This window comes from Dissoconium aciculare, assembly GCF_010015565.1.
Source record: "Dissoconium aciculare CBS 342.82 unplaced genomic scaffold K489scaffold_5, whole genome shotgun sequence".
Taxonomy (NCBI): Eukaryota; Fungi; Ascomycota; class Dothideomycetes; order Mycosphaerellales; family Dissoconiaceae; genus Dissoconium; species Dissoconium aciculare.
The window spans coordinates 22,617-34,131 of NW_022984955.1; the positions used below are offsets into that span (position 1 = coordinate 22,617).

General features: G+C 52.6%; 4 protein-coding genes across 4 annotated transcripts; 1 reads left to right on the forward strand and 3 right to left on the reverse strand.

Annotated features, from left to right (window-relative positions):
- Positions 1-20: 20 nt before the first annotated feature.
- On the reverse strand, positions 21-5,354 carry K489DRAFT_400603 (uncharacterized protein). Its single transcript, XM_033606999.1, has 2 exons — positions 557-5,354; positions 21-479 (listed from the first exon to the last, which is right to left on the reverse strand). The coding sequence occupies exons 1-2, from the start codon at positions 5,129-5,131 to the stop codon at positions 123-125; spliced, it is 4,932 nt and encodes a 1,643-aa protein (XP_033460275.1). The 5' UTR covers positions 5,132-5,354; the 3' UTR covers positions 21-122.
- Positions 5,355-5,716: 362 nt separating this feature from the next.
- On the reverse strand, positions 5,717-7,013 carry K489DRAFT_379221 (uncharacterized protein). The gene has a single exon (XM_033604595.1). It carries the CDS (start codon positions 6,914-6,916, stop codon positions 5,831-5,833), a length of 1,086 nt encoding a protein of 361 aa, XP_033460276.1. The 5' UTR covers positions 6,917-7,013; the 3' UTR covers positions 5,717-5,830.
- A 527-nt stretch (positions 7,014-7,540) lies between these two features.
- On the forward strand, positions 7,541-8,760 carry K489DRAFT_355098 (NAD(P)-binding protein; the record flags this gene model as incomplete). Its single annotated transcript, XM_033602514.1, has 4 exons — positions 7,541-7,579; positions 7,635-7,881; positions 7,941-8,288; positions 8,353-8,760. The coding sequence occupies 4 exons, from the start codon at positions 7,541-7,543 to the stop codon at positions 8,487-8,489; spliced, it is 771 nt and encodes a 256-aa protein (XP_033460277.1). The 3' UTR covers positions 8,490-8,760.
- K489DRAFT_379222 (glycoside hydrolase family 37 protein) lies at positions 8,170-11,085 on the reverse strand. Its single transcript, XM_033604596.1, has 6 exons — positions 10,749-11,085; positions 10,654-10,696; positions 9,451-10,594; positions 8,710-9,396; positions 8,355-8,652; positions 8,170-8,290 (listed from the first exon to the last, which is right to left on the reverse strand). The coding sequence occupies exons 1-5, from the start codon at positions 10,773-10,775 to the stop codon at positions 8,538-8,540; spliced, it is 2,016 nt and encodes a 671-aa protein (XP_033460278.1). The 5' UTR covers positions 10,776-11,085; the 3' UTR covers positions 8,170-8,290; positions 8,355-8,537.
- Between the last annotated feature and the right edge of the window lie 430 nt (positions 11,086-11,515).

Consider the following 11,515-nt stretch of genomic DNA (forward strand, 5'->3'; position numbering starts at 1 on the left):
ACATCATGGACAACATCGCTGCCGACACCAGATATTATGCGAATATAGCATTGTTGGATTTGTACATGTCTATATATTCCTTCATAATCTTCGTCAACAACAGCATACTTCTTTCCCTCAGATCACCGCCTAAACCCAGCCTGAATATCCGCCCTCGAAAAGTCTACCTCAACGCTCTTCTCTCCATCCATGGGTGGATAACACTCCCTAATCAACTTCTCTACCCGGTCCAGCGTGAATCCATAGAATCTCTCACACTCCTTGTTCACCAACGCAATAAGACCACGCGCCAGAGCCTCTTCGTCGCCGTCGCCGAAATGCTTCTCGATCCGCTTACGTAGCGTGTCGATTCCGCGACGGATTTCCTTGGCTTCGTAGAAGGCGAGGAGATGGCGGAAGGATTTCCGGTTGTAGGACGGTCGCGAGGTGAAGCTGGTGTCACCTGCATCGCGAAAGGAATCGGTGGACTCGAGGAAATCCTGTGGATCGCGTCGTTAGTTATTGAAAGTTGAGATCGGGGTGAGGGGCATGCGTGGGAGAGAGAGAGACAACTTACCAATATTTTTCCCAAGGGCCGTTTCGCAACACGTTCAATGTAACCTTTCAGTGCCTCGGCTCGCTCCATCAATGCTCTTGCTTTCCAGCTGGCTAAGACGCCTTCTCGAGCGCCCTCGTCCACTTCCTCCGCGTAGTGGTTCATATTCTCGATCATGAGGACTTCATAGTTCAACATCTCCTTGTCCTCGGTATCATCACCAGGTAAGGCCGCGGCGCGGACCTGCTGCATCGCAGATGATGCCATGGATGTGCTGGGAGCCGGAGCCGCAGCAATCACGAGACCGGCACCAGTCGGGTTCTGTTTGGCGATGGCTTTGAGACTGTCGAACATGGCGCGGTTGATGCGCTCGTAGGCGTCATCGACTAATCTCCGGACTTCGACGACGCAATCATGCGGACCGTCATAATCACGACCCGCGATAGTTGCGAAGCAGGTTTCTACTGCGGCGGAGAAAAGGGGGAAGATCTTCATGAAGGAGATGACACCTTTGCGCTTTTTGATTTTGACTTTGGTGTCTTCGATGGCGCGGATTTGTTCTTCGACAAACTTGCCGAAGCGGGATTGAAGGCGGGTGAAGAGACTGTCGACTAGTTTGAGGAGGTACTCTTGGCTAGAATCTTGGAGGTAGAAAGTATGTTTGCTGAGGCTGGCCATGATACCCACCCCTTGCAAGGGATCTTCGGAAACGGCCCAGTCGAGCATGGAAGAGAGATCGTTGGCAAAAGGCGAGTAGATGTCGTTGATTGTCCCAGTGACGGTGTCCGCCATGACGCGATCCGGATCGGTAGGTTTGCGCTCGAGTAGATTCGTGCCATGACGTTGGGTTGGGAGTGCCGCCCGCACGGCATCGGTAAAATCACCGTTCTCTAGGGACGTGGCATGGAAAAGGTCGACGAGGAAGTTTTGTTCTTTGCTGATCAGAGGCGCCATCTCATCAATGGCACCTGCAAAGGCGGCAGCGCGGATGATTGCGCCAGGCTGTCGATCTATTGCCGGCGCATTTTTATCACCAGTAGCACCGCGGAAAGTCTTGGCAAGTGTGTGAGAGCGCTTCACTGTGATACGTTTGGCCGTAGATGTAATTCCACCACCTGTGGGAAGATCTTCCTTTTCTTGATGTGTGAACAGAATTTCCGTCTCATCACCGCTTGGAGCACGAGCCGCACGTTTCCAGTCCGAGATGTTTTCGCGGAAAGACTCGCTGTAAAGTGGTTTTGCCCGGCTTTGGTATGCTTGCAAGGATCTCAACCATATAGGCTGGTTGATCTCCTTCATGAACAGGATAAGTGGACTATACGTCCACAGTCCGGCTCGTGCGTCGGTGAATGCATTCTCGTCTAGTCTGGCCGAGCCAGCTCGGGACGGTGCTCGCATCAGACGTGGTTTCGCCGCATTGAACGAGGCAGCGAATTTGGCTTCGAGACAGTCGAGTAATCTTTGACTGAACTTTGCGCACTCTCTTTCGTAAATTCCCTTCTTTTCCCGCAGGGCGACCATGTTCGAGGTTTCATTGTCGCCAAACGTACTTCGTGATCCGGGTCGAGCAGTCGCGTTTGAATGCAGGGTAGGATCAATGGTCAGCATGGCCTGGTACAGCCTGGTGACACAATATTCAATCTTCTCAAGCATAGTGACGTCCGACAGAGGGAGGTGCTGCAAGGGGTCCAGAGTACGACGATCTAGTGACATGGTATCTACCAAGCTCTGCAATTCTGACTGCAGCAATTTCTGGTTAGCAGATTGCACTTGCAGACCTTGAGATTGCGCTTCGATGAAAGCAATGTCGTCGTTGAGCGAACTCAATTCCACACTGTACAACGTCAAAAGACCCTCGAGCTCGTCACATTCTTCGATGGCTTTGTCAAGGAGGTTCTCGACATGGGTTACGCGTTCTTCCCTGGCCGAATCCGCTTGGGACAGCCATGATCCAGCTTCAACGCGTCCGAGCTCTCGTCGGATATCACGTTCAAGATCGATGAGCTGCTGTGGTCGAAGGATATTCGTAGTCCAGCCGAAATCAGAAAGCATAACTTCGAAGTCGATTCCCTGGCCGTCTAGGAGCTTGCTGTCAATTTCCAGCGCTGCAAGATTCTTCTCCTGATAAGCGCTTCTTCGCTTGACTTTGAGCTGTGCCTGTCGAAGTTGTCTTTGCTCAATCTTCTCTTCTGCTGCATTGGCGGCTTCAGGTACTTCTTCGTGCTGCGGCGTGGGAGGCTGAAGCCGCTGAGGATCTTCTGCGAATTCGATAGTCCTTGGAGCAGCTGCAGTTGCAGGCTCGTTCGGCGTCGTGACAGGCGTTACATCAAGGACTGGTGGGGGCTCCGGCACAACCTCTTTCACAGGTGGTGCGACTGCTGCCGGCGATTCAGGCTTCGGCTCCTGGCGAGGCATCGGTCGCGGAACCACCCCAGTGATGCCATCGGGTTCTCCATCTCGCTCTGCCTTCTGCTTAAGAATTTTCTCAGCAGCACCACCCGCTCTCGGCTTGAAGGCGCTGGCAGCGCTTGCAGCTTTCTTGAATCGATCAGCGACCATTTGCTTTCGAATCATCGGGCCTAGTCCTGGGCGGAACTGTTCCTCATAATCCGGTTTTGCGGGCGACTCCGCTTCGGGGCCAGCGGGCGGCGTTGCGACTCTGGTAGCTGCTGTAGCATCTGTAGCAACACTGGCTGTAGATGGACTGAGGCTCTCCGCTTTCTTCTGCTGTGGTGGTTCCGTTTTACTTTGCACATTCAGAGGTCGTATACTACCTGCGGCTGCTTGTTCCATAGCCTCTTTCGGCTCACTGCGAGCTGCTGGTGGCGACAGTGGCTTTTCGGAATTTACATCAGTGGGCTCTTCGGTGACCTTCCGTGCCTGCGTCAGCGGCGCTGGACGTAGATCTACAGAGCCATTCCGATCAGAGGGAGGCCGCCTCTTTGATCGCTCGGGCGTCAGTGGTGGAGCCGAATCGATCGGCACTGGTCTTGACTTGGTCACCGAGGCCTCACTTTCTTGATACGAGTGCAAGCTGCCATTTCGCTCGCCGTCTCCAAGACCAATGGATGACTCGCTAGCGGCCGTGCGAAGCCCGGCATCCGACATGCTGTTGATAGTACCGGTCCGCGAGGTGGTTGGCTCCAAAGGTGCCAAGTCGATCGTTGATGCGTTAGTACTGTTTGATTGCGATCCGTGCATGCGCCTCTCTCGAGCCGCCTGTGCAGCCTGAGTACCATTCCCTGCCGCCATTCCATTCGCGATGAACGTCTGGTCGTTTGATCGATCGGGCGGGCCATTGTCGCCTCTAAATCGTGGATCCTTTTGGCGGAGCGGGCTTGGAGGCATCAGAGGAGGGACTTGTGCCATCCCGTCTCGCCGAGGAGGTGGCGAAATTGCTTGACCATCGGGTCTTCGGGGAGGAGGCCTCGATTGTGGGCCCGCGGCCATGTCTCGTGGGTCTGGTGGCCCACGCGGTCCTGGAGGACCATTGCGAAGCTGCGCGTGTGCCTGCAAGCTATCCTGGCTCCTCATGCGGCCCGCTGGATCGCGAATTGGTGGAGGCCGACCATTTGGCGGGCCAGGCATCTGCTGAGGTTGAGGTGACGCGAATCTCGATGGTGGCCCGCTTCCAGGCAGGCTTGGGCTTGAACGGTAGCTGCTGCCATCACGATTCGGTTCCCGTGGTGCAAATGGCGGCTGGGACGGTGATGGGATAGGCGCTGGCGCCCTCGCGGCAGGACCTGGGGGTCGGTTACCTGGAGGTGGCCCTTGCGACATATTTCCACCTTGCGGTGGACCCCCAGACCCTGCCGGCTGGCCCAGACCGAGAACCAAGGCTCTCTCCTGTTCATCAAATCCTTTCAGCTCCGGAAGCCGTCCATTTGTGTATTTCCTGTAGATTTTCACAGCACTTGCAATGAAGAAGTCCTTTTCCCTGCCAGTGCCTGCCTGCCAAAAGTATGGTTTCGTAATGGTCACCGTGAAACCTTCACTCCCAGCCCATTTTCGATGCTGCGCTTCTTTCTCGGTTTGCGCAGGCGTCGGGCAATTGGCATAGGTCTCAATGGCCGTCAACTCCTCCATGTTCCACGTCTTGCCTATGCTGAAGCTTCCGTTGGCATTTTCACGCGCCTTATGCATCATGACTCTCCCAGTCGATCGCACAGAGATTATGATAAGTCGAGGTTTGCGATTTTCCGCCGGACTGTCCGGCGGCGGCGGCGACGATGGGTGTAGAGCATCTTCCTGGATACGAATGTGCGTGATGTAGCTCTCGACTAATTGACCTTTCTCATCAAGCTTGGAAAAGCATGAGTCGATGATGCGCTGCCGTTCATTGTCGAAGCGCTCGGCGCGAGACATGCCTGCTGATCCAGCAGCAGGGGAGAATGTCGGACCTGGACTGGCGCCTGCTACTTGGCCAGGTGTCGTCGACGCAGGTGTGCGCGGACGAAGGTTGGCTGGCGGAGATGCCAAACGAGCGGGATTGTCGCTGTTCACGGATGCGCCGGGGGGTGATGATGTGGGATTGGAGGCGGAGCGATATGCATTGTTGTAATTGTTGCCCGGCCGCGACATGGCTGGTTGGTTCATGCAGGGTGAATTCCGCGGTACACCCAGCGGATGACGTGAATCCGCTTTATGCTGGACACTTACGCAGTAGTATCATGTGGAGGCCGAAGCTGTCTGTTGGTTCCGACCGTTTGAGATCGATCGATGTTACTCCCGCCGACAATGATTTCGATGTTTGACTTCCAAGGTTTACTAGGAATGGGGAATTGACGACATGTGTAGCTCGTTGAGCTGCGGAATCCCACGTGCAGCGGAGCATGAGTATTCCATCTGATCTCAGGGTGAAATTGGCACGCTATATATTAATGCCCGCGGGCCTGACAATACGAAGCTCATTTCATTCCAAGGTTATTACACGCGACAATGCTGCCCTACGACGATGAATACCCTCGCACCAACTCACAAACAATGGATTCATCTATTCTTCTCATTTCGCACAAAGCCATTTTCTTCCGACTCATCGAGATACTGTAGACGCCTTCGGCGATGGGCACTCGTCATTGTATTCTGTCATTTGAAAATCCTCCTAGCAGGCGGTAAAGCCATTTCCACTCGACCTCATGGCTGATCCAACTCCGAAGGCGTTAATGACTGTGGAAGTGACTTTCAAGCACACTGACGATCACTACAGGAATATAAACTCCTACATATTCGCTTCTCTTTCGTATACATGTGAGTATTGTACATTCCCGCTAACAAAACACAATTCCGCCCTCTCCACTAAGCGCTCGCCGCTGCTGCCCTGAGGCTCTGTAATTGATTTTCGAGGTCTGCTCCGATCGTGCGTTCAAGAATCATGACGAAAGCACGCCGCTTCTTCTCATCCTCGGTCTTGCCCGCCACTCGCTCGGTGTGCAATTTCTTCCAGTGAGCCTCGAGGTCACTCTTCAATTCTTCGGCTTCTCCAGGGAGGCCAAGTTCTTTGAGCGCTATGCGAGTCTTGCCATCAACGAACGGGTAACCAGCATCCCACAGCCATTGTACTCGCCGCAAGAAAATGTTCAGGCCGGTATCCCCGAGACCCTTGATGTTTTCCTTCAGCGTCTCCAATGCAGTATCGACGTCGCCGTCGCTGTCCTCGAGCACTTTTGTCAGCTGCACGCCGTCTTTGTCTTTGCTCGATGTGAATTTCTCCAGGACTACTTTGGCGACGAGGCCAAGTTGATCGGCTGTTTTGCCCTTGTGTTGGGTCCTTGCATCCCAGAGGGCCTGGTGCCGCTTCTCGTCGCTTGCCTCGTCGATTGCGCGGGCGGTTGTGAAATTGTATGGGTTAGAGAACACGGTCCGGATTGTTCGCAAGCCCAGACGGTGCGAGATGGGTCGAGAGAGAATGATTGCGCAGACCAGCTCCTCAAATGGGGTAAATACTGAGGATGAGTAAGTCTTGATGTCGGCATTCTTTTCGATGTCATCCTTCTCGTCTTGTGGTCGCGAGAGATCCTCGGCATCCTTGGTCAAAAGAAAGTTGTATAATTGTTCTCGTGATGCTTGTCCTTTCGAAGGACCTCGACCAGATCGGCGTGAGCTTTTGTTTGACGCCTCGGTCTCTGGTTCCAATTTGCGCTTTTTCCCGGAAGCTTTCTTGGAACCATTCTTCGTTTCTTTTTCGGCGGTGGTTTCCTGTGGCTTTTCCTCTGGTACGGCGTCGATTTCTCTCTTTTTATCGCCTGCCAGGGCATCGTATTTATCTTTACCTTCGGTCTCGTCCTTCACCTCTGGCTTCGCCGGCTCGTTAGTAGCTTTTGTTTTCGACTTTGAAGATGACTTATTGGCCTCGGTCGCCCCAGTACGCTTTTTGGCTGCCATCTTCGTTCAATTTGAGTCGCAATATAATTACAATCATGCAACACAGTAAAAGAGACCTGCTTTGGTTTGTTGCGATAATTGATTTACAATGCGACCGATTGACATCGTGTAAACATCATCAAAGGAGGAATAAACTAGGAGAATGACCTCATTGCTCTCGGAATTTTGAACTTTGCCGCTTTGGGGGTTTCCACAAAGGACGAGGTAGGTTATTACAATCTCCGAACTACAATTCCAAGATCTCGATATGAGTTATTCGTACATAATTACGACTAATTAAATACCGCTGTTCGATGGCCGAGATTGTAGAATTGATTCCGAAGTCAATGCGCGCCGGATCAGCGACATATCCCATCCACGTCCCTCTGAGTGTTGACCCAATGTCCATCAAATGAGTCAACAGCTCGGTATGCAGGTCGTCCTACTTCGGACGGAGATAAAACCAGATATCTCCGAGAACATCAGTAATATTCCGAAGGAGTGCCGCGCAGCAGAGCCTGTGATACGAAGCATTAGCTTCAATCGGCTGAAAGCGTTCATATAAAGGTAAGAGAATGCATCCAGATTGCAGACTTCACCGGCTTCGACTCATTCACCGCGAGTTTCCACCATATCCACACGACCATGAGCAAATCAATCGTCCTGATCACGGGCGGTAACAGCGTACCTCGATCCGCAAAATGGCCTATGAGTTGCAACGATACTCACGATGACACAGGGTCTGGGCCTTGACGCCGTCCTGCAATTGGCGGCGACGGGCAAATACCACGTTATCATCGGAAGCCGTTCTCTTTCGAATGCCGAGGCAGCAATTGAGGAGATCGCCAAAGATGAGAGTTTGAAATTCGATCGTGCCGACGTTGAGGCTGTCCAGATCGATGTCACATCTGATGAGTCCATCGCCGCGGCTGCAAAGACCATCGAGGAGAAGCATGGCTATCTGGACATACTCATGCTGAACGCTGGTCAGCCACCTTCCTCGACGGAGTAACGACGAATTATTTACTAAATCTCCCGAACTCAGGTGTTGCTTATCAACAAGAGGCTACCACAGATGGCAGTACTCCGCCTCTCCGAGAACTATACAAATCCCATTTCGACACCAACCTGTTCGGCGCTGTCGTAGCTGTGGACACATTCCTGCCAATACTCCGGAAATCCAAAGGTCCCGTTGGTAAGCGCATTGCATTCACCTCGTCTGGCCTAGCCTCTCTTCAATGGGGTCAGGATGGTGGTCCCAATGGTGTGTATCATGCGGATCGATGGATCATCTACAGATCTACGAAGACGGCCATGAGTATGGTTGTGCAACATTATGCTGCTGTGCTTGAAAAGGAGGGTTTCGTCGTCTCATCATCAGATCCAGGCTATTGTAAGTTCCTGAAGGAAGGGAGGCCTCTTCGTGGTGGCGATGGCTGACCGACTTATGCCTACAGGTGCGACGAAGATCAACAATTACAACGGTTACAAAAGTGCGCGCGACGGAGCCAAGGAGTTGGTGAAAGCCGCCATTGGTCCCAAGGAAGAAATTCACGGGCGTACGATTGGCGAGTATGGAGTCATGCCATGGTAAATATTCAGGCACACGCCGAAAATGACGACTGTATCACACAAATACTCCCTAGTCGGAAGCTCCCTCGATGTCTTCCCAAGCTAAACCTGCCTTGAGCGCGGCCGTCAACTTTTCGCCAATGATTTTCAACCCATACTGATAGCTCGAATTCGTCCATCCAAATCTATGCAGGCAAAAATCAGCTTCAAATTCTCTCATGCGTGGGGAGAACACAACGTACCCTTCAATATTGACCCCATCAAATTTACTCCCCTGGTTCCCATACTCCGTCCCATCCGTCACAGCCGCCTCACTCTTCTGCACAACATCATACCTCTCCGTCATCCTCCCATTGAAATCCGCAAAAGTCTTCGTCAGCAGATACAGCCATCGGTAAGCGACCCGGTGCGCATGATCGGCATATCCGTACCTCCTCAGACCGTCCCACACGAGGATCTGATGCGGTGCCCAGCCATAAGGATAGTCCCATTGGCGCGGCAGCCAGGATGATCCCGGAAGAGGCAGCGTGGAGACCATCCCGCCGACGTGCTCGAATTGTGGCAGCATGCCCTCGATGAGCTGTTTCGCTTGTTCTTCGCTGGCGAGACCGCTCCACAGGGGGTAGAAGGTCGTCACGCTGCGGAAGGGCGTTTGTTGGTTTGTGACAGTGTTGTAGTCATGGTACATTCCTGTCTCGGGGTTCCACTGGTAGCGGTCTACCGCGGCTTTTCGCGCTGCAGCTTTGGCTTCCCAGTAGGCTGAGTTGCAGGTCGAGGAATCGTGGTCTGCTGGCATCACACCGGCTGGCACGGTCAAGGCGTCCTGGAATTTCTCCTTGATCGCGCGAGCGATATCAGTCTCGTATTTGTAGAGGAGCGCGTTGAGATCTACGGTCGCGAGATCTGCTGCTGCGTCCACTAGTCGAGCACTAAATCACAATCAGATGTGATGTGGGTCACGGTCATGAATATGGCGGGCTTACCTCGTGTCATGGCCAGACTCACGCATCGCGAGATCATGTCGGAAGAAGTTGTCCATTTCTTCATCTTTCAGTCGGCCACTATTGTATTCCTTTTGGAGCTCCTCAATCGTTAGACCGTGTCTTTTCGCTGGCCCCGCTAGGAACCAATCGAAGTGTCCCTTCTCGACCTCAGGAGGTACACCAGCAGATTTCGGTCGATAGCGCGAAAGACCAGTGACTGGATCTTGTCGAGGCTCACAGCACCAAACGTTATGGTACTCTTTGATCGCAGCGAGTATTCCTTCGTGAAGGAACTCTATGGCTGTGTCGTCATTGCTGGCCACTAAATGCTCGTACGTTCGTGTGACCAAGTCAGACAGGAATGGCGGCTGTGATCGTTGAAGGTAATATGCTCGATTCCCATTCAAGACGCAACCATAGTGGTCGATCTGGAAGATCATGTGCCTGACGATCCCACGAACCGTGCCGATCTTCCCGGCTTCAAGAAGCCCATAGCAGCAAAAGTAGGAATCCCAGTAGTAAAATTCGTTGAATCTGTATCCCGGCACGGTGTAGTCCAAACCGCGAATATCATCGCCCTCAGTGTCCATAGCGAGCGCTAGGATTCCCGGAGTATCCCAATACTGTCTCAGACTTTTCGACACTTCTGAGGCGTCAGGTATCTGTGTCACTTGCAAGTTCAATTCCGGCTTGTTCCGGCTCAGTTCATTGTAGTAAGCCAATTGTTCTGGCACTCCGGCCGGGACGTAGATATGAAGCCTTTCGCCTCCACTAACTTTCCCATCTGGCCCAGCAGCTGCGATTGTCGATTCGTCCAGTCGTCTCGTCAGACTCGTCCAATACGTCTCTGGGATCAGCCTAGTGAGTCGATCGACCGGACCTTCCACCAAACGTTTTCCAAGAATCTGACATTTTTCCAGTCCAGCTCTACTGGCCAAGGCCAATTCTTGCAACAAGATGGCCAATTGATATGTACCTGTGATTTGTGCTTCTTGTCCATCGACTGCCTTCAACGTAAAATTCTTCGGGCCCTTGTCAGCGATTGTGATTTGACCGTCGCCATCTGTGTCTTCCTGGGCTAGCAATGCGATCCGACTTTGGTCGACGTCAACTGTAAGATCGAGGCTTTCTAAGCGATCGTCGACTATCGCGAATAGTGATCAGAACGAAGCTCTATTTGTCTTGCAAGGGACGCGGCAGTACCATCAGCCCAGCCCTTGATCTTATGGCCATTGGCAATTCCTGACTGGTTCGTGTAAGTGGACATCGTAATCATCATGCTGCCGAGCATCCAATACCTCTAGATGACGAACTTGCACCACCATGACTCTATTGTTCCAAAGTTCCAAAAATATTTTGTCGAATATGTGTTGTATCTAGGAGCTCACCGCTCAGGAGATCCCCTCGATCCTTATACCAACCACCGCCACCACCTTACAGAGCAAATCCAGCTACAGAGCAAATCCGCCTCCAGAGCAAATCCGTTCCACCAAGTCGCCAGCGCTAAAAGTTCTTGCTCACGCTTACAAAAAGGCCACTTTGCATCACTAAAGGCTTGCGTAACAGCAAATTATCGTCAAAGCCTCGTGTCACCATCTCGAAGTCTCGCATTGTGCCCCACATGGTCTGCATTCGGTTTCGCCTTATTGTAGCCGTCCAGGGGCAACTTTCGCTGGACTGCGCCATGCGGGGAATTGATAGCAAAATGTCTTGGATCTCACGTGACTGAAGGTCGGGTTGGAGTATTATGTAAGCCCCAGTCCATTCCCCGGGGCCTGGCCTGGAGACAGATTCTCATCCTCCCGACTCCAACACCTCGATGATGATGCCCATCAATCTTGAATACTTCCTGGGGGTATACTTAACTCTCATAGATTAACACGGTGACACCATTGCGGTGATGTCAGTGGCCTCTTCCAGGATTTACCGTGATGACCGGTCAAACGACCTCATTGCGCAGACCAAGCTATTGAAGAATCCCGGTCAAGCACTTTTTGCTTTTTCCCAAGCTCTGGCACACTTCCAGCTCGTGGCGCTCATGCAGAGGTCGCATGCAGGTATGATC